Source organism: Alligator sinensis, unplaced genomic scaffold (genome assembly GCF_000455745.1).
Source record: "Alligator sinensis unplaced genomic scaffold, ASM45574v1 scaffold76_1, whole genome shotgun sequence".
Classification (NCBI taxonomy): domain Eukaryota; kingdom Metazoa; phylum Chordata; order Crocodylia; family Alligatoridae; genus Alligator; species Alligator sinensis.
The window spans coordinates 3949119-3970913 of record NW_005841865.1 but is presented as its reverse complement, the minus strand read 5'-3'; the positions used below and the strand labels follow the sequence as shown (position 1 = coordinate 3970913).

The following is a 21795-nucleotide window of genomic DNA, read 5'->3' as shown; positions in this document are numbered from 1 at the left end:
TCTTTCCTGCCTATGCAGGGGGTCGGACTCGATGATCTATTGAGGTCCCTTCCGACCCTAACATCTATGAATCTATGACTTCATTGGGGGCAGTTTTAGGGCTCTATTCTCTGGGTAACAGCCACAAGCAGTTTTAATCAGTAATACTATTCTTGATGTGTGCATTGTAAGAGTTTGCAAGATAGGAGCCTTAAATTGTAACTACAAAAGATGTTTGTCTAATTTAAAAAAAAAAAAGCAAATTCTGTGAAAATATCAGGGATCTGGGTTTTCTTTTTGCTATGGAAAAACATGGATTTTCTCCATTCAGAGAGGAAAAATGCAGATTTTATCCTTTTAAGGAAAAAAATGTGGGAACTGGCAGGTTTCCCCTTGTAGGCTGGCAGAGTTCCAGTCTGCAAGGGGCTGCATGTGCATGTGTGCATGCACATATGAATGTGACAGCCAGGCATCATGGAGAGCAGCTCCTGCAGGTAAGTCGGTGAATGTGCAATATTTTTTCTTTTTTTTTAATTGGAGAATTTGTTTGGTTTTTTTTTCCCAGGCCCCTGGAAATTATTAAACCCAGGTTGAAGTAACACAGTGTCACCCTAAATTGATTCTTTTTAAATTTGGTTGGGTTCTTTTTAAGAATTTGTTCCCCTAACGCCATGAAATTTATGCCATGTTTTGACACTGATCAAAATTAATGGCAGATTTAAATAAAGCTTTGCAAAAATTCTCTTGTATGTTTCTACTTCTAGCAGGTGCCAAAGTGAAAAACAACAAGACTCCTGTTTGTTTTTTAGGCATCAGGTGTGTCGTAGACTTAATCCTCTAAAGAGTACTTCACTGATCATTGATTTTTGGCATAAATGTTTACCTGTTTTTCCCCTCTTTCACATTAGATCTGCAAGTAAAGAAGGAATAGAAGGCGTTATTCCAACTTGTTTGGAGAGAACACAAAACCAACACAAAATGGCACAGCATAGCATTGTCCTTGGATTATTCATGATGACTGTTTTGTCACTATTGCATGGAAATTCAGCTTTCCTGTTAAATCAGCGTCTGAAGGGAAGATTTCAAAGGGACCGCAGAAACATCCGCCCAAACATCATTCTTGTTCTTACTGATGATCAGGATGTAGAACTTGGTAAGAGCCAAACTGTTTTAGAAATTTCACAGATACTGTATTGCCTTTGATTGTGTCCAGCTTCTGTACTCTACAGTCGTGGTTTAACCTTACTCTGCAGATAAACATTTATTTTTCAGCGCAAAAAGTATGATAGAAAAAGTGGTAACCCATCATTAAACGGAAAACATTTTCCAGTAACATTCTAAATCACTGAGAGCAAATGTATCATCAATTTAAAATTTAAATCATTCTGTTTCTGGGGATTTACATCCTGTTTTGGAAGGAGAACAGAATTTTTCTGTTTGTTCTTATCTACATATATAAACTGTGCTTCCTGAAATTTCATGCCCAAGCTAGGAAGTTGTGCACAAAAAGAGTAGGTTTAGATGTCTTAACAAGCTACTTAGATATGTAACTACTCAATTGCCGAATTAAGTTTCATGAAGCAGAGGCATAAATTGTTTTTCTCCCCATTCTAAATGTTTTATCTCAAAACGTTAGCGAAAATATTAAAATTGTTTGGGTTATTTTTCCCATAGCTATGAGTATACTTGAGTTCTATCCCCGAGAACTTAGCATCAAAGATTATCCAACTCTGATAATCCATTCTACTAGTAGATGCTTTAATTGAGGAAAGAAGATTAAGATTAAACAAATTCTTTGTGTAATGATTTGGAACATTAATGAAGTTGACAGGGTTTTTTCTAATAAGTTTCTCTTTGTAAAATGTTACATATCAAGATTAAGCAGTGATCAAAAAGCAGTTTTATGTTAGTCTCTTGATACATTTATAAATGGGCTCATACAGCCCAGATTTGCGTAAAATTGAGAGTTTGGGTGTGCTTGTTTCTTTTGACCATTATGAGAAACCAAATGTTCAGCCCAAAATATGTGAAAGTTTAGAAAACAAGTCTTGGGGGGGTGGGGGGAAGGGGGAAATGTACAGTCATAAAGTGTAGAGGTGCACCGATACATCAGGTCCATATTGGATTGGCACTGGTATAAAGTAAATTGACAGTATTAATGGCAGTTGGCTTTTTTGACTGATGGAGCCAATTATGTCACCAATAAATGCCCATGTGTGTGTACACCCACAGTATGCATGTGGCAGCATGGAGTGCAGAGCAGCTTCCGGCTGGTAAGTCTGTTGGGGCGGAGGGAGGGAAGGGGAATAGGCCCCCCATGGTGAGGGAGGGAGGGGGCAGGGGCTGGTGCTGCCCAGTCAGGGTGGGGCAGGGCATGGGACTGAGCTGCAGCTCATCTTTGGGGGGGGGCAGTTCCCACTGCTGTGTGCACCCCAGGACAGCTTGGGGGGTGCGTAACCCCAGATCTGCAAGCGGGGTGAAGGCAGGCTGGGGCTAGGGCTGTGCCAAGTAGTTCCTGCTGGGAGGTTGGACTGGGGCTGTGCCTAAGGCGGGAGGCAGCACTGAGAGTGGGACTATGGGGGGCGCTGTGGCCATCCCAAATTTTGCCGTAGCCCCACTCCATAACTCCCTCCCAGTACCACCACCACCACCTGGTCTGAGTGCAGCACCTGCCCAGCCCCCCCACTGGGAAGAATCTGCCCCCAGCCTCAGCCCCAGCTCACAGCGGCAGCCCACTCTTGATCCGCTCATTGATCTGGGGGCACATGCCCCCCCATGCCTTTCTGGGGTGCGTATAATGGCAGGAGCCGTCCCTGTGCCCCCCTGGATGAGCTACGGCTCCGTCCCATGCTCCACCCTGGCTGAACAGCCCCTACCCCAGCCCCACTCCCTCCCTCATCATGGGGACCTCGATCTGTCGCCCCCCTCGCCCCTTGCCTCGCCCCTTCCCCCACAACAGACTTACCAGCCAGATGCTGCTGTCCATGCTGCAAAGGGTGCATATCAGCAATCGGATCGGTATCAGCCCAATAAATCTCTATCAGTGCACCCCTAATAAAGTGAAGTACCTTTTGACAGCTGCTCTTCTAAGCCAGAACTGCAGTGTGGCAGCATGACACTGTGTTTATAGATGCTTCTTTTTGGTCAGTATTTCTGCATGTTAGAGAGCATATCGCAGTGTCCCATTGGTTCCAAAAGTGATTAGAAAATTTTCCACTGTAAAAAGCTAATGAATCAAACCTTAGTTTAAGTGAGGCAGAGTCTGATGGGATTTTTTGAGGGACAGTAATGTTTTTAACAATTAGACAGACTGTTTCAATAATGCATATCCAAAAAACCCAAGTACATTATCTCAGAGTCTCATGTGACTAAAATCCAGAGGGTGGTCCTAAAAAATTCATCAATTTCTATTTATGTTGGCCTGCTTGTCTCTGATGCAATTGTCCAAGTCCTCTGGGCAGCATACTACCTTTCTCAGATAATCTGATGTTTCTTTTCAATTTCAAGCCTAATGGGCATGTGTCCACACAAATTAGGATCTGGCTTGGAAAAAAATGCATTTTTGTGAAGCCAAGGTTTGTTATTAATCATATTTCACTAATGCTTCATGAGACACAATGTTTGTTTGAAGCAATTGTTATTCTTAACTGATCTGACAAATCTTCCAATGTTATCAAAACTGCCATTTGTGAGTACTGGGCCTAGCGTGTATTAAGGGAAATGGTAACAACATGTCAACTGCAGTTTGTTTTATAGATTACAAATACTAGCTAACAAAATCTTGGGAATTTTGGAGGTATAGGAGGGAAAGTTGAGCATAGTCAGGAACACCAATATTTCTAAGGAAATCCTGTGCCATTGGTGGCAAGATGGCATTTCCTTTTGTTGTTCTGCTAAAATTGTTTTATGGCTATTCTGAAATGAAAAGAAAGATGAAACAATCTCAGGCATGTTAACAGCCTTCCCCTTATTTAATCTAAAAAGTTTTTAACAATATAGCAGTAACAGGTGTGGTTTGCAAGGAGGAGATGCAGACCATTCAGGAAAAGGCTCAACTTCCTTTCTTATTTGCACGGGTGTTTTAATCATGATTTTTATTCAGGAAACCAAACCCTTGCCATGGATTGAAACAAGGGAGAAACTGTTGAAAATTGTACAATTTTTGGTTCAGATTTGAGCAAATTGTGCAAATTGTGATGGATACAAATGAGAAAAGACAACTGCTTTCTCCTTATCTCTCTTCACAAGAAGACCAGTAGCAGTTTAGCCAGCTATATACAAGTGACACACAGTCACTTGTTGCTCTTTGTGTCAGAAGAGCCATACAGAGCGTAGTAGACAAAGTGATTCATAGGAAAGAAGAGGGGAAATATATGGGCGAAAAGGTTAGTTTTCCAGTTAAATCTGATTATCCAAGCTATCATAGTGCCAGTGGGCCCCTGCAGTATAGATTCTAGGGTTTTTTGGATGCTGTATTACTATAGTTACAGCAGGTCAGCAAAATCCACTTTCCTCTGTTGTAGAAAAAGAGGGCTTTGGTTACCTGCAGGATCTGAGTTACGTGTTGATGTATGTCATGCTGAAGAAGTATAAGTTTTGCACAGAAGACAATGTGCCTGTTGGTGGTCCTAACCAGAGAAGAGAAAACCTGTTAGCAGCTTTTAATGACAAATGGGGGAAAGAAAAGAAATTGGGGAAAAATTGTATCTTGAATGGTTCAATTAGAAAGTAAGCATAACGAAGAGAGGTAATTAGCATTCCAGGGGTTGAGCATACATGTCCACCTACAGGTGTCACCTCTCAAATTTAGCTTCAACACAGATGAAGTCACTTGGGGCTTAATTCAAGCTTTTCAACAACGGGAGCTGCCAAACTCTGACATTAATTGTATGATCTCTGACAATAAAATGTTAGTTAATGAAAAATTCAATATTACTTCTTCAAACAGCTGCTAAATTGATTAAGGATTTTAGCAAGTTTCTACTATTGGCTTGTGCTGAAGAATTCACAATAAATTCTTTCTTCAATACAGTCGATTACATTTGCATATCAAACATTCATATGTTCCTCTCTTCAAGAAGTGAGTGTATTTTAAATATAACAAAAGGAAATATAATGTGGTAAATCCATATAATTTATTTTAGAATTGTACACCATTACAGTGTGCTGTTGTTGATGAGCTGTGAGAGACCAGTAAAATAGTACAGGAAAAATAGTTTCTTGAATGCTAAAATTTGAATTTAATGTATAACTGGTACCTTGTATTTGTGATGTGATTGCATCTGTTGCAAAATATGATCAAGATAAACTTCCTTCATGTGGATAACACTTCTAGTGCAACTGAACAGGTCCCAAGGAAGATGATCCAGCCATAGTGTGAATAATTAATAAATATAACTGGGCAAAAAATATGTGGGAAACAGTGTACAACAGTTGCACATTTTGGAATCCTGGTACAACATATTAAAAATGTGTGCTGTTTTGCTCCACAAAAACAGCATTGGTGTGCACACCACTAGCCATTTATGTGCTAGTCAAGTATCTGTAAATAACTACAGGTTTCCCTAGTTTTATGCGGGTTCTGTATCTGCAAATTCACTCTTGTGCGATAACTTTTTTCATACCAGAAATTCGTTATATGCGAGGTAAATTCACTTGTATGTGATCGGTGTGGTGGAAGCCTGCAGTCAGCTGCTTTGTGCGGTGCATTGTTGGAGTGACGAGCACCAAAATATAGTCTCCTGTGTGGATCTGTGCTCCTTGCTCATTGTCTGCGACACGTGTTTCCGTAGTTGTCATCCCCATTGTGATAGTGCCCTGTGCTTGTGTGCGCTGTCTGCTGTTAGTGAGTACCAAAAATTGTCTTGTAAAAGTGGTAGAAATGGGTCTGGGGGTCAGTACAGATGTCTTGGAACATCTCCCTATTTGTTACATTGTAAAGTGAGTTCCCTTTACGTGAATTTGAGTTATGTGCTGTTTTCCAAGAATGCATGTACAGCATAAAGTGAAGGAAACCTGTACCTGTTTGTATGTGCAGTCTTCAGACTTGCATACAATGTAAGGTTTTTAAAAGCACCTGATGAGAAGCTTGCACTTCTGTTGCATCAGTGCAACGAAGTCCTTATGGTTTCTTAATGTGCCTTGTCATGAATTGTTATTAGAAAAACTTAGGATAATTCTCCTACATATGCCATGCTGTGATTTTAATGTTTCTGTCAGTCTTCTTATACTTGGTTTTCTTATTTTTGAATGATGTTAGAACTCTTCTGTGATATGCATTTTTCAGCTTCATCATATCCTTAGAAGATACTGCAGCACTTATCATAAAATGGGTATTTATTCTGAAATCTTAACCGTGCTGCAAAAGATCCCTACTATTGTCATTTTAACAAACTTCCTGGTGCCTGAGATGCCTCTGTCTTCATGTTCTGTTATAACTCTTCCATCATTCATGTTCAGCAGAGGAGAAAATAAAGGACTTTCTGACCCTTAATGAAGGGAAAGCTTCCTTCCCAGATGGTGGGGGATAATTGTTAGTGCAAAAAACAAAGGGCTATAAAAAGGAGTGACTTCTTCAGTGTATGCCGTTGAGCTTGCATAGTTGCATAAGTGTTTCCTCAATGTCAAGGTTCCACTCAAGGACTGTAAAAAGTTTGTTCATTTTTTTTCCATTATAATATTAGTCTACACGCTGTTGTCAGTGATGTAATGATCTCTGAGGAAAGACTAAGCACAAAAAAACCCCTGTGAAGTCCAGACTAAATCTCAATCTAGTTCCTGTTTCTCTTTGTGTCTTGACCTGTTGGATCTTTTTTCAAAGTCCTGTAGAGTGTCTTTTTATAATTCACCAAATATCATGCGCTTAATAACTAAGTTACCTTTATTTTTGTACCTATGATTTTAGTCTTGTAACAGAGATCTTTTTCTGAATAAAATATTGATGCATGAAAGTGTAACTTCTCTTAGAACATGAGAATCTAACTAATGAAATCCCAAAAGGTTTCCCCACTTGAGAAAAGAAGGTTTGCTGGTTTCCAATTGCTGCTTAACACACAAGTGATGTTGTGCCATAGAAGAATCCAATTTCTACTTTCTTTTTATGTCACCAAGTTTATGTTGGAGGCAGGAGGAAGAAAATAAGTTTTGGTTGGCTGGCTTAGCATTATTTAAAATATTTAAAGCTGGCCTATTTAAGATTGCACGGAAAGGGATGCTGGATTTTTACCTTCCACTGGTCTGTCACTCTGCATTAGTTCTCAAGCTGGGGAAGAAGATTAGATCATATGTTTTTATATTAAAGACTGTTGATATATAAGGTCTTGTCATTACAGCAGTTTTATTAAAGGAGGTTACTGTCCCCAAGGGAAGACTTAACATGTAGTATTATTTATGCACAGATGCCTCTGTCATTTAAAGGGGTTGTTAAAATTGCAGTTAGGAGTAGAATGACAAAACATTCCTTCAGCCTGCTTACTTATTTTTGGGTTAACTCATGAGACAGAGCAGAGCAGATACCTTCACTTTTCAGGCTCACATGCTGTACAGATGGCTTTGTTATAACTGAGGTTAGAGGAGACTTTGAAGAAAGGGGAGACTGCTCCTAAAATGCAATTTTCTATCTTGTGATCACAACAAGGTCTTTCTTTGTTTACAAACTTCTTCTTAATATGTGCAATATAACAATTTCTTCTGTATAGGAGCCACTATATCAATGTAAGAGAGACTTCTAGGGATGAACTCTGGCCACTTAAAAAAACTCCTTAACAACTCTTATTTTTCCCTGTCAAACACACAGTGGTCTCAAGAAATCTAATGACTTGGGGAATTTTAAAATAAAAGGACTAGTAAGAGGAATTCGTCTCCCTTCATGGAACCAGAGAGTCAATTTCCTGTATGGATTTCAACCATTTTTCCCTCTAGGTTTTGACTCCTGGTTGCATCAATGTGCCCTGTATCAAATCAACTCACTGTTGCAATTTCATAATGAAATCTCTACCTAAAGAGCTTAGAAGAAATCTAAACCCATTATTGATGGAAACAACATACAGTTTGTGCCAGATGGTTGCAGGATGCATTGATTAAAACTGAACCATTAATCCAACCCAACCTTGGGTAAGTTTCACTATACTCTAGCTCCACTCCAACATGAAACCTTATGCTAATCCTGATGTTGTTCACAATATTCTCTACTGATATTTGGTAGAAGAAGGGTATGATCATGCAACATTTGCTTTGTTTCAGTGTCTATTCTGTTCATTTTTGAGGGGATAGTGTTGGTCACGTGCTATTTTTATGTGCTTTGAAGAAGGAACTTCTTTCCAGGGCAAGTGTAGCCCAGCAGCAAGTTTCCTCCATTGGTGTCCTTTAATCTAACCTAGAGGGATCACCTTGGTGCAGGAAAGAGGAAACTCATTCTCCATGCACTTTCAACCCTGGATTCTCTGCACAGACAGGCAATAAAATGCCAGTTGTGAAACCAGTTTCTGTAAAGTGGATATCTTCCCACTAGGAACCATGTTGAATCCTTGTATATAAGAAATGAGTAGCCATTGAATGCCAGTGGCATTTGGTATTGTTGACCTTGGCTGTTAAAAGGCTTTGTATCCCATTACCCTGAACTGTCTAAATCTCCTATGATATAAACCTCTTAGTGTTAACAGACTTGTTATGGCCTTTGCTATGTTACCAACCTCATGTAAAATCAGTGAGGGGCCATTGTTGTGGAACCAAGCCCCAAATCACTGTAAAGTAAAAACTATGACAGAGGTGGACTGAATTTTAGTCTCTTGTAGTACTAGTACATGAGGCTGACCCATCTGGGACAAATTGTGACAAAATTCACTAGACCGATTCCTTATGGTTTCATCCATTGCTTTCTTGTGGGGTGCAAGGAGAATGGGGTGGCAAGTTCTAAGCAACCTTACCTGCCAACAAATGAGGGAAGGAAAGAAGAAAAGAGAAGATGATGGCCTTGTGTCAACTATTTTTTTTTTTTTTTTAGGGTTAAATTGTTTCGTGTATGGAACCCCAGCCAAAAGCTAATGCACCACCAAACTCCTCAAAATAAGGTGCAAGCCCTATTTAATAGAATCTGGGATTTCATTCATGGTTAACTCCATGAGCAGTACCTGTGGTTCCAGAGAGACTACTTGCAGAGTGTCATACAACTCAGCGGGCACGTCTTCATGTGCTGTTCTAGCAACTGAATAAACTGGCTCAGTTCACTCCAGAGTTTATTGCTCCTGAGCGCACTGTTTGCGCATGCACCCAGGACTGCAGCATGTTGAGCCGAGGTGGAGCAGCCCCAGCTGGCTGGGGATGCAGGGGATCGGCCTGCCAGCCCAGGGCTACTCTGAGTTAGCTCAGCATGGTGCAGAGGGGCTGGTTGGAGAACACAGGTGTTTCAGTGTGGGGCTAGCCAGCACGTAGCCTCTGCACTGAAGCACCCTTGTGCCCCAGCCAGCCCTGCCAGCATCTAAACATGCATTTCAGCGGAACAAATAATTCCACCATAGGATAGCACTTGTGTTTGGCAGTACTATCCTACAGCTGAGTTAATTAATTTACTCCATCCTAATAACCCTGCACATGTAGACGATGAAGTTTTACTGTGGAGCTAATTAGGCAACTCCGTAGTAAATGTCTTGTGAGACGTGCTCACTCTGGCAGAATTTGGACCCTAGCTTGCAAGATACTGAGGCATTCTGGTGTTGGACTCCCACAGATGTCAACAGGGCTTAGTAAAATCTCAGCTACGACTTCAACATCGGGCCCCATATGAGGATCCTGATAACAAGACAGAATCTTGCATTGGACTTGTGCTGACTAATACCTTATAACGTCTTTACCATATCAGCTTACAGGGTTTTGTTCTGGTTTGTTTTAACTGAAAACAAGAGAAGCTTTTGTCAGCCATGGATGGTTTTCTTCTTTCAGGTTCTATGCAAGTGATGAATAAAACAAGGCGGATCATGGAACAGGGAGGTGCCCACTTCATCAATGCTTTTGTGACGACACCAATGTGCTGCCCATCCCGCTCTTCTATTCTCACCGGAAAATATGTCCACAATCACAACACCTATACTAACAATGAGAACTGCTCCTCTCCATCCTGGCAAGCTCAGCATGAAATACGCACATTTGCGGTGTACCTCAATAACACGGGATACAGGACAGGTAAGGCCAATGTACCAAATGGTCTTTAACTGACAACTGCCACAGACCTTACTACACATGGTGGTATTGGCACCCATTTTTTCTGGTCAGTTGAGCAATATGTTTTCAAAGGTTGAGGAAGAGGGAGGAAGAGGGCTTGCTCCAGGAGCTGAATATCTTAGCTAGGGAATGAACCAGGACACAACCTACACAGCACTTGGGCGACTTGCCAGTAGGCTCCCTACATGTGTCTAAAGTACATAGGACATACCCTTCAATGATATTGAAAGACAGTGTGGAGGAGAGGGTTTCAGAGTGCACAGTGAGAGGAGATGGCATTCTTAAAACACCTAAGTTGTTAGTTTAATAAAACTAGAGGAAGGAGAGAAAGGGTTTCTTGTTCAGTGTATGGTGGGGGAGCTTTGAATTGGATCGGTTACTATGGAGATGATAACCTGTTCTCATATAGAGGATTAAGGAAAGATTTCAGGTGAGGAGTGAGCAGCAGGAGTAGAAGAACTGTTGAGAAACGTAAGATCCTGTTTGCATGCAAATGCCCTTACTAATAAAGAGGCCGTGAAGTAGAGTGGTGAAAATGTGAGGTTCTGTTTCACACTCGTTTCCTTTTTTGTAGTCATGCAGTTCAGGACCTTGCCCATTACAGCGCTGCTGTCACACTCCTGAGTTTACTCGTGCTGTGTTGCTCATTAACACCTTGTTATGGCATGTCAGTAAGCAGGGTTTCAGAGGGAAACATAAGCCTGAAAATATTCATGTAGCTGTCTGGGTCAGGGTCTATCACGTACCATATGTTTGTACTGCACTAGCACAATGGGGCCCCGACCTGGGTTTGAGGCTGCTAGGCACTACCACATTATAAATGTTAATTAGTTATTACAGCACATGGGCACACTGGGCTCAGATTGCAGAAGCCGAGTTTCAAACTAAATTTGGTCATTTCCTCCTAAAGTAAAGGAAGGCCTGCCTTAGTTCTGAAAGAAAGAAATAGGGACAAAATGTAAATGTCTCATAGCTTGATAGCAATTTCCATTCACTTATCATTTCAGGCATTAGTACCTGTGACTGCATATCCATCAAGTCAAGGTCAATGATTTCCTCTTTATAATGCATTTTGTCCTTTGTTTGCTGATATTTGATCATTATCATTGTTGTTAGGATAGTCACTGGCCATGTCACAAGCAACTTCATCTCCCACTGATTTCAGTAGGAGTTTCAAACATTCAATAGTGTCATGATCTGTCATGATTTGGACCCCAAATTAAAAATTATGTTCAATTATTTTTCCTTCTAAATAGTAAAATGTACAGTTTTTTTCCCTATTAATGTGCAGACCAAATTTCTTGGAATAATGATTGGCATATGCAAAAATGCCACTTTTCTGAGTGCAAACTATGACTAACGTGGTGACTGAAATCTTCAGTACACGCAGGCAATCACAGAGTTTTTCTCATCAGACTTACTCAACAGTACCTGCTATTAGTGACTGGTTGGAATTTTGAACTATGGTTTTATTAAAGGGCTTGAGTTCCCTGATAAGGGTGCATAGCTGTGTGTGTGGGCACATTTTACTTACTTCTTCCAGAGATTTTATCAGATTTACTTGCTTCACTAATTCAGTAGAAAATAAGTTTTAAAAGCTTTGAACGCTCAGCATCTCATATTTCCAGAGCCAGGGTGTTTTGGATCTCATCAGTAAAACTTCACTGAAATGAGAAGTCTGTATAAGAGTGGCTGCAGCAGTGAGCAAAGTTCCTGATTCACGAAAGTACTTGAGCACAAGTGTAAATCTCACAGAGCTGCAAAACTAAAGGGCAATGGAGGAGGGGAGGAAAGGGGTGCTTTCCATCTAAGGGGTGCTGTAGCCATCTAAGCCCACTCATTTTGCTCACTTGCTCTCTTCTGTTCGTGCTCGTCTCAGCTTTACGTTCCTTAAGCTTCCCTGCCTCTGCCCTCATTCATGTTAGTTTGTGCCTCCAGCTGAAGTTTGTGTGGTTTCAGTCTCTCCCTGCATTTTGGTCTTCTTGCAGAAAAGGATTCTCACCCCCTATGGGAGCTTCCTACCTGCACTGTGGCATTTTTCCAATGGCAGTGACATCCGGTGGCTTGTATTTGTTCAGACTTGTGCAGTTCCAGCTAGATTCATGCTGCTGCTGAAACTACTGGACAAGTGCCACTTGTGCGTGGGCAGAAAAATCAATATGATGCAGGATTCTCCCACACTTGGTCAAACGGAAAAAGTGTGGGAGGGCATAGAAACAGCATAACATTGCCACGAGCACTTTCACACGTTCAGTCTTTCTGCAGTTTTGCACTCTCTACCTGTCTATGATAATTCAGAGAAATTCATTGTATTAAGCACAGAAACACAGTAAAAAAGGGTGAAATTTTGGTCTTATTTGAAGTCATGGGGAGTTCCATCACTGACTTAAACAGAGCCAGGATTTCTCCCAGCGTGCAGAATACTCGAGCTTTCACCTTTGTATGGATCAGTCAGAATAAACATAGGGATAGTGCAGAGCTTGATTCCCCTATTTTTTCCCCCCCTTTCTTTCTGCCACTAAACTCCTAGAGTCTGTGAATAGATGTGTGCTCTCCTGAGCATTCATTTGAATTACAGTCCGGAAAATGTCATCATTGTAAGGGGTAACTATGAAGGCCGGGTTGTTCCCCCTGCAGGCCCAGCTCTGTACATTCTGGCTCTCTGTATCTTAATCCTACTTTGAGGAGTGTCTCACGTCATTGCCTTATTACATATTGTGGGAAATTATGCAGGAAGGACAATTTAAGTAAACAAGCATGTCGGTTGAAAAATTCATCTGTGGAAAGCTGGTGAAGCTCTGCTGCCTGAATCATCACTAACTGAAAATAGTGGGCACTAATGCTCAGTCCCTGAGCAGGACATGACTAGAATGGAGGGAAAACAAAGAGATCCTGTAATAAACGTTTCTGAATGTCAGAGAATTAACCCTGCCAAAAGTGCCTTGTAGAAACATTTATAAAAAAAAGTTCTGTTTTTTTGAACACACGCTTTTCTTTCCAGGATGCAGCATTTAAAATGCATGATGCATTGTTGTTTATTTATTTCCTGCAACAAATACCAACAATTTATTTTGTAACACAAATCTAAACTTTTCCTTACACATTACTTAATGAGAAGAGCTTCCCTCTTCCGTTTGTTTAATTGTCTAACTAAGGGGTCAGCAAACTACAGCCTACAGTCTGGATCCAGCCCATGCAGCCTTTGGATCTGGCCCACAGAGCTATGGCTTTGGCGGTGGGGGGCTCTGCCTACACTGCGTTTCAGTTAGGCACCTGGGGTCTAGGCAGAGGGGAGCTCCCCCAGGGTGCCTACAGATGTTCAGGGCCTTGCTCTAACTCATGGCGCTTTACATAAAGTGCCATGAGTTAACCCCCCTGTTGGGTCAGGGGTGGGGGACTGGAGCCCTGGCCAGCAGTTGGGGCACTCCAGCAGCTTCTAAAGAGGTTGCTGAACTGCCCTTCTCCCGAGCAGGACGGGGAGAGGGAGCAGCATCATGGAGCTGCCAGCTGCTTTTGAATGAGAGTGGGGGAGGGTGGGGGGACTGTGCTGGAATGGAGCCCCCTTTGCCTCACAGGCCCGGCCTGGCCCGGCTCCCCCCAGTACTCCAGTCGGGGGGAGGAGGGCGGCTCCATTCCATCCTTCCCCCCTGCCTCCCTTAGCTCTGGCCACTTAAAAGCAGCCAGCAGCTCCATGCTGCTGTTCCCCTTCTCCCTTCCTCCCCCACCCCTACACACAAAATGAATCCTGGAGGGAACACAAGTTCCCTAAGGTGCTTTGCTTTACAGTGCTAGTACTTCATTTGACCAAGGTTAATTTTTTGCATGGTCAGCTGTTTTAAAAGTGCTCTGCAGCCATGCACGTGCATAAAGTCACAGCTGTAGAGCGCTTTCAGGGACTCTATCATGTAAAAAATGTCACTTGTATAAGCATCCCCAATGCTGCACCACAGTCAGGTAGCAGGCAGAAGCAGTGGAGGTGGGTGAATCTTAGCATCTGCTTACCTCAGACCTGAGCTGAGTTGTTCTGGCTCTCTCTGCCAGTAAATGTTGCCACTCGCTGGTATAACTCATTAGGTCTTAAAATTGGTGACTGATTTCTAGAACATTTTGTGGATTATTTCAGCCTAATCTACAGGAAATGAAAACACATGCATGTTTTATGACATTCAGTAGGATTAGGAATGATGAGCCAAATCCAGCCTGGTAGAAGAGCACACTGTCAGTACTTACTGTGCATCTGGCCCCACTGTTTTTGGTGACGCTAAGGACTACTTGTGAATTAGGATGTCAGAATCTGGCCTTCTGACATTGGGTTCATACTTGAATTATACAGAAATTTAATACCATTTTACAGCATTCATGTGTTAAGAATTCATAGAAATATTATTAGAGGTCTGTATGTACCATAATTTGAAATTTCCTGGGAATAAAGGTAATAATCATACTTCGTTCTTTCACAGGCTTTGCAATAATTAACAAATTAATTCATTAAAATTCAGTCGCAATCTTCCATTTCCTCCCATTAATATTACACTAAAAAGATACAGTGGCTGACTGCATTTAAATAATTATTTTTCCACTTCACTGTCTAAGGCTTTGACATTTCAAAGTTACTTTTACATTAAAGTCTGAGGAACAGGAGGAAGGCTGTTGGTAAATGTTTATTAAAGGAGGAATGAACCTGGAAAATATGTGACTGGATTGTAATGTACAAATACAAGCCAAGAGTAAAATTCTGAGTTTATCAACTCCCCAAAGTTTGTACTATTTGTATTATGAAAGTGTTTAGGCCAGTGCTTTTCAATTTTTTTAGGCTCAAGGCGCCCCTCAGAAAATACCAGCTCTTAGCTTTTACTTATTTTTTGACTATGGAAAAATAATAGAGCAATTCTTCTGTAGCAGAGAACTCAGAAAGCCCATAACAGGTGAGAATGTTTTTAACAGTAGGGATTCTTACTTGTAATCTCTGGGTTTATCTCATGAATCGGGTGTAGGTGTTTGCATACCTAACAATGCTTGTATTGCACAGCACCCTTAAAAGGATCTTGTGAAACATGAAGGTGTTTTGGCACTCTGCCTTGAAGGGCTTATGATGTAAGCTGTAGAACGGTAAGTGATGTGCTCAAGGTCATATAGCAGATCACTGGCAAATCTTAGAATAGAAACTAGGTCTCCTGACTCTGTCCAGTGCCATAGCTGCTAGACCATGCTTGTATACCTCCAGGACAAAGCCTGTGCAAAGGACAGCAGAATTTGCCATCAGTGAGGGACTGAGGATAAATGTTTCAAGTGTGCCTAAAAGATTTAGGAGCCTAAGACTCATTTTCAGACGTGACTGTGACCATTAGGAACCTAAGTGTAATTGGTTTTGCACTAGCTTTCAATCTACACTGAGTCACTTTTGAAAATGAGATTTATGAGCACCTATACACATGCAGTGAGGCTGCTTCGACGTGCTGTAATTACAGCATGTTGGAGCAGACTCAATTAATCGACTCGATTAATCGAGTCTGCTGGGGCATGGTAATTTCCATGCTCCAGCAGACTCCAGCATCTTGTGTATTAGCATCCCTGTGCTGAAAAATGGTGGCACTGGCACTTTAACTAAAGCTTATGCAATTACTTTTAGTAAAAGCACCCCTGCCACCATTTTTCAATGTTGGGATGCTGATACACGAGATAAGAGTGCTTTGATTAGAGACGCTCTAATTAAAGTACCTCCCCTCTTTCCCCCCCCCCACACTTCCAGAGCATATGTATAAATGCCTTGTGTGTCTGTCACTTAGGCCCCCTCTACACATTGCCTGTATCACAGTATTACCAGGTTAATTGTGCAATTAATTTAACTTGGCTACACATGCAGATTAACAATCACGCCATAAAAAGATCCAACCAGCTACAAAGTTATTACTGAAAAATGTGTCCTAACTTTATAGCTGGTTGCTATCCAGCTTTAATTTGCATGTGTAGCAGAGTCTGCCTTTGCAGCTGGGAGCCCTGTCAGCTGACCAGGCTCCCAGCCGCAGGGGTGCACCATATACAGTAGGCCTATGTGAAGCGGCCAGTATTTGATTTGGATTCAGATTCAGCCAATTTGGGGGACAGTGATTTGATTTGGTGATTCGGATCACTATCCCAAGTCAATTCGGCCAAATTGGATTAGAAAGATTCAGCGCTGATTTGGTATGATTCTGTGATTCAGCCATAGACTATAATGGGGAATCACTAAAATACCTATAACTGTCATTTTTTTTTTTCAGAATTGGATGAAAACAGCAGGGATAGTAACCCTTTCTGAGGGCATGAAGCCTGCCACGTTTCAAGGAGCTAGGTGAAGGGGTTTCTGTGAAACTGCACCTCAAACTGTTGAAAGCAAAACTCATGTCACTTGTGTGTGTGTTGGCAGAGTGGGATGAAAGCAGCAAAGATGGTCGCCTGTAACAGGGGACCTTCCCGGTGCTGGTTAAATCTCAGTCCACCCACCTGTTTCTGGGCCAACCGCCCATCCCTCTTTCGCCTGCCACACCTTGATGGAAAACAGGGAAAGATCACAGTCACTGGCCAACTACAGATGTCAATATCAGGGCAGTCTTTGCCCACCCCCCTTCTTCCCCTCGTCTCTCTTCTCAGCTTTTGTTTGCCCGCAAGACTGCCTTCCAATTTGCTGAATCTTTTCCAAATCAATTTGGATGCTTCGAATCGATTTGGAGCTTTTAATGGGTCTCCCGATTTGATTCAGATTCAATGATATGGCCACCGAATTGGGCCAAATCTTCTCTGAATCGAATCAGTGACTGAAGCTTTGCACACCCCTAATATACAGGCAGGGCTAGGAGTCCTGCAGCTGAGGAGACTGTTAGTCCTAACAGTGTTGGGCAGCTGTGGAATCTGTGTCTCAGCAGCCATGGGGTGTGGCTGCAATATCCCAGCCCTGGGGGTTCATGTAGTGCACTGAGAGTGGGAGATTGCAGCAGCTCTGGTCTCCCTGCCCCAGGGGTGCGTGGGGCCTCCCCGCAGCTAGGAGTCCCATCAGCTAAGCCCTATCAGGCTTCCCCTGCAGCAGCAATAAGGTACATGTGGCATGGCAGAAGGCGCAATTTTGTGGCTTGCACATTGGATCCCATCATGCCTTTACCTGCATATGTAGAGGGGCCTGTCAACATTTACTTTAAATCGTAAGTGCTCACATTGAAATATCCTAGATAGGGCTTTTGAATGAATTATGTTCCATGTTTACATGGTTTTGGAGACCACCACACTTGTAAATGATATGGAGGGAGGATGGTAGCAGTTAGTTCATGGAGCAATTGGGGCCTATACCAAAAAGGCTTGTAGGAAGAGAGATGATTTACAGCCCCTAATCCATTGCCTCCAGCTACTTTCTCTCTTCTGGTAGGTGTAGCCTATGACAATTGAATATTGGGAGAACATATAGAAAAAGGCTTTTGCATTATTGACTTCTGTGCATTAGAGCCAACTTCACTGGCTAGCACTGAATTTGGCCTCTGCTGTCTGCCTCAGTGTATATAAACAGGGTTCTGAATATTAGTAATTTTAGTATAACATACAATATGTTTCAAACAATAGAGTTAAGAGTATGGTGACCATTAGGCCTGTGCAAAGCAGCAAGCATTTGTTTCGGATTCGGTCGATTTGGGGGACAGTGATTCAATTTGGTGGTTCGAATCACTGTCCCGAATCAATTCAGCTGAATCTGATTCAGAGATTTGGCCGCGGCCAAATCTCCAAATCAAACAGACCTCAGCTCCCACCCACTTTCCCAACCACGTCAATGGCTGCCCTGCCCGGCCCCAGTGCCCCGGCTCTTAAAAAAAAAAAAGCCCTGCACTCCTGCCAGGTGGGGGGAGGGGGGCAATCCCTGCTGCCCCCCACTGACCCGCACTGCGTGGGGGGACTCTGCCACAAGCCCCCAGAAGCCCCAATGGCCACTGCAGCAGCCGGTAAGTGTGGGGCTCTTTAAAAAAAGAAAAAGAGCCAGGACACGGGCTGGGCAGGGCAGCTATCAGTGGGGCTGGGACAGCGAGTGGGAGATGGGGGTTTATGGCAGAGCCCCCCATGCAGAGCAGGGCAGTGGGGGGCAGCAAGGATTCCCCCCCACCACCACCACCTGGCAAGAGCTGATGAGTGCAGGGCTTTTAAAAAATAAAAAAGAACTGGGGCCAGGCAGCCATTGATGGGGCTGGGAAAGTGGGCAGGGGTTGGGGGGCAATCACAGGGGCTGGGGCAGCAGGCAGGGGATGGGGTCCCCCCATGGTCTACTCCCTCCTCCTCCCGACCCTCCCCCCCCGACCCCTACTTACTGGTATGGAGTCCAGATCCAGCTCCCTGTGGCGGAGAGTGGGGGCTACCCAAAGCTCTCCGAATCTTTTCCAAATCAATTCATACCTTTTATTGGTCTCTCAATTTGATTCAGATTTGGAGATTAGGCCTCCAAATCAGACCGAATTGAATCAGCATCCAAAGCTTTGCACCACCCTAGTGACTACATGTCCCGGTTTAGCCAGAACAGTCTTGGATTTCAGAGGCTGGTCTCAGCTGGCTGTCGAGAATTACAACGGGCATCCCAGAAATACACGGGTATGGGACACAGTTTGGCTGGGAGTTGAAGCATCATGGAGTACCTTGTAGACAGGCAGCCCTGCCCCTGCCAACTTGTGAGAGGAGGGTGGGGAAGAAGTATCCTGGATTTCCCAGATGATGTCCTGGTTTCCAGGATTTCCATGTGGTCAGTCGAGTTGAGAGGGAATGTGCTATGCGGAACTCTTTTGTCCTGACTCGGAAAGCCTGAGCAGAGCTGAGCTACATGCAGAGACTACAGAAATGTAAAGCCACCTGTGCCCTCCTACTAGCTCCTACGATGTCTCTTAGACTTCTTTAATCACTTGGCAGGAGAACGACCATATGACCTTCTGTACATTAAAGCCCTTGCAGATGTTCACTTAAAGGCACAATGGAGTCTGATCCCTGATCCTAATAATCATGCCTTCTGCCATGTCACACATGGAAATCAGATCCTAATTGCACCATATTTCTGATGCAGGGGAAGCCTAGGATCATGATTGTGGGTTCCCCCTGCACCACCAGGTTGGGCATCCAATAATCAACTGATTGTTCGTTGGCTCTGGGAACATACGGGGCCATTTGAGCCCCTTTGTGGTCCTTGGAGGTGGCTGGTGATCAGCTGATTGTTGGCAGATCAGGACTCAAGTCCTGCCATAATCTACCCCTGGGCAGTAGATTATGGCTGATTGGGATGGCCTCAGGGTTCAAGCTGATATGAAGTATGTGTAATAACTGTGGGGCTGGTTTCCTGTTTTATTGTGCCATTAATCCCCTGAACATGTGACCATCTTATGCTTTAAGACATGATTAACTGTTTAATTGTGTCTTAAGTATAATGTCTCCCTGAGGCCTAAGTTACTGACAGAGATCCACAACCTAGCCTGGAGTCCAACATACTTTTGCTAGCATTTGAGCTGGGTTCACTAATGACTATGGAAATAAACCAGAGGATGTGTCCCTTCTGCCTAGCCCCCTATTCTTTTCCTTTCCTTTTTGCTTAAATATATCCATTTTCAGTATGAAACATTGGGGATTATCAAAAACATCTTGTCTTTTTTCCAGCAATTTACCCTTCTTATATGATGCCAACTTCAGCATTTAATGTATAATGGCTTTTGTCATATTGATTTATCATTTCAGCCAAGAAGCAATTTTTAGTGTGGTATTTCTTCAAAAATAGGATTCTTATCTCTCAGGATTCAAAAAAAGAGCCACCCCCCCACCCAGAATATTTGTACATTATCAAAATGTTGTCAAAATTCACATTCAAGATCATTTAGGATTATGTTATTTACAGATAAAAAGGAGCCATCAGATTATTGTATCTACCTCCTTGCAAAGGAAGGGTGAATTAGATACTATACAGGGTCATAGCTAAAAGACTGAGATAATGTTCCATATCCCTTCTAGGACAGTGATTCTCAACCAGGTGTTGTGGCATCCTGCTCTGCCTTGGGATTCTTTCAGGCATACCACAGAATTTCAAGCAGAGTTAGCATTATCAGGTATACAAACATGATTTACAAAATAAAACCAACAATTTCAAATAAATAGTGTTCATAAAATTCTGACCTGTTGTGATCTTTCTGAGTTCTTTACAGTAGAAAAATCACTGTATTGTTTCTCCAGAGTCAAAAAATGAGTAAAAACTAAGAGCTGGAATTTTCCAAGGAGTGCCTTGGGAAAGGGTGTCCTCAGCCTAAAAAGGTTGAGAACCACCTCTCTAAGATCTCTCTGTCTGTCCATCCATCCAGTTATGTACATCACAATCCCATTCATATTTGAGTATGTCCTTTTTTGATGTTTTTCTCTGAATTATTGTATTTTTTGGCGCACAGCTTCCCAAGGCTGCCCTCTCATTATTTTTATAACTGTAGAGGTTAGATTGCCAGAGTAATAATGTTACAGTGGAGCTTCAAATAAGAGGTCCAGTGATAACATGAATGCAGATTCTAAAATCTGCTTTTCTCAGTGCCCCAAAATATTGTATGAGACCCTTATTGTTATACTCATCTAGTAAGAGCAGAAAGAGTTGGATTGGTAGGTAGTGGTAAAGCCTGCCTGTGTGTATCCAGCTCAAAGATGAAGGAATAAATCTTCTGATATCTCTGGACTCTGACATGTGGTAAATTCTAAGATCAGCAACTGCTTGTAATATAAACCTTTATGGAAAGTATTTTCCTGAGGCAGGATTGAACATTGTAGAGAACTGTAATGCTTTCCTTGTATATGGGAGGGAGAATGGCCCAGTACTTAGGGTGCCAGCCTAGTCCTTGGGTACTAGAGTTCAGTTTTCTACTCTGCAACAGACCTTTTCAAGAGATCTATGTCCGGCAAATCAGTTGGTCTTTCTTGTGCCTCAGTTTCCCTTGTGTGAAATAGGAAGACAACTTCTTCCCTACTATATAGTGTGTTGTGAGGATAAATAAATATTGTGTGAAGTATTTCAGTACTGAGGGCCATATAAGTACCTTGGATAGATACATGAAGGACATAGAGGTCAGCTGTTATACAAGTCCCTGCTGCCAAGATTATTTCAGAAAAGATGGAAGAGACGAACCCATGGAAAGTAAGTAACTGTAGAAGCTGACATTTCTTCTGTCTGGATGGAGTTGTAGTTAGAGAGAATTTTGTGGTTAGTTTGAATCAGGGTGGGAATTTTCTCTTAATTGGGTCCAGTAAGACTATATTGTTCCCTTTGCCTATTTATTTACGAACTAATGTTTTCCCTAGTGCTTCTTCCAAGTGCACTACTAAATGGAAAAAAAAACTGGGTTTCATTTCAGGAGGGTAGATGTTTCTTCTTGCACAACATAACCCGATATTTTCCCAGAGTTTGGCAGTCAGAGACTTTCTCCAGTCTTGCAGACAAAATGGCATTGATTGAAACTCTAAGATTGAACTTGTGCAAAATGAGGCAATGCTGACTCTAATAAAGGTTCACTGTAAGCCATCTAAGTCTTTTGTTATACCACTTACTATTAAAAAGGTTGCCAACCTTGGATAGGTTTTTTGGGG

General features: G+C 42.4%; 1 protein-coding gene across 5 annotated transcripts in view; it reads left to right on the top strand.

The window, feature by feature from the left end:
• Positions 1 to 21795, top strand: part of SULF2 (sulfatase 2) — a 201816-nt gene that overhangs the window by 108915 nt on the left and 71106 nt on the right. For 2 of the 5 annotated variants that reach the window (XM_006016705.2, XM_025191739.1), the window contains 2 exons: positions 888 to 1132; positions 9916 to 10155. In XM_006016705.2, coding sequence (XP_006016767.1) covers positions 958 to 1132; positions 9916 to 10155 — 415 coding nt within the window. In that variant the 5' untranslated portion in view covers positions 888 to 957. Of the gene's footprint in view, positions 1 to 887; positions 1133 to 7956; positions 8092 to 9915; positions 10156 to 21795 lie in introns of those variants that run through there. The other 3 variants (XM_025191750.1, XM_025191757.1, XM_025191744.1) reach the window with 3 other exon arrangements.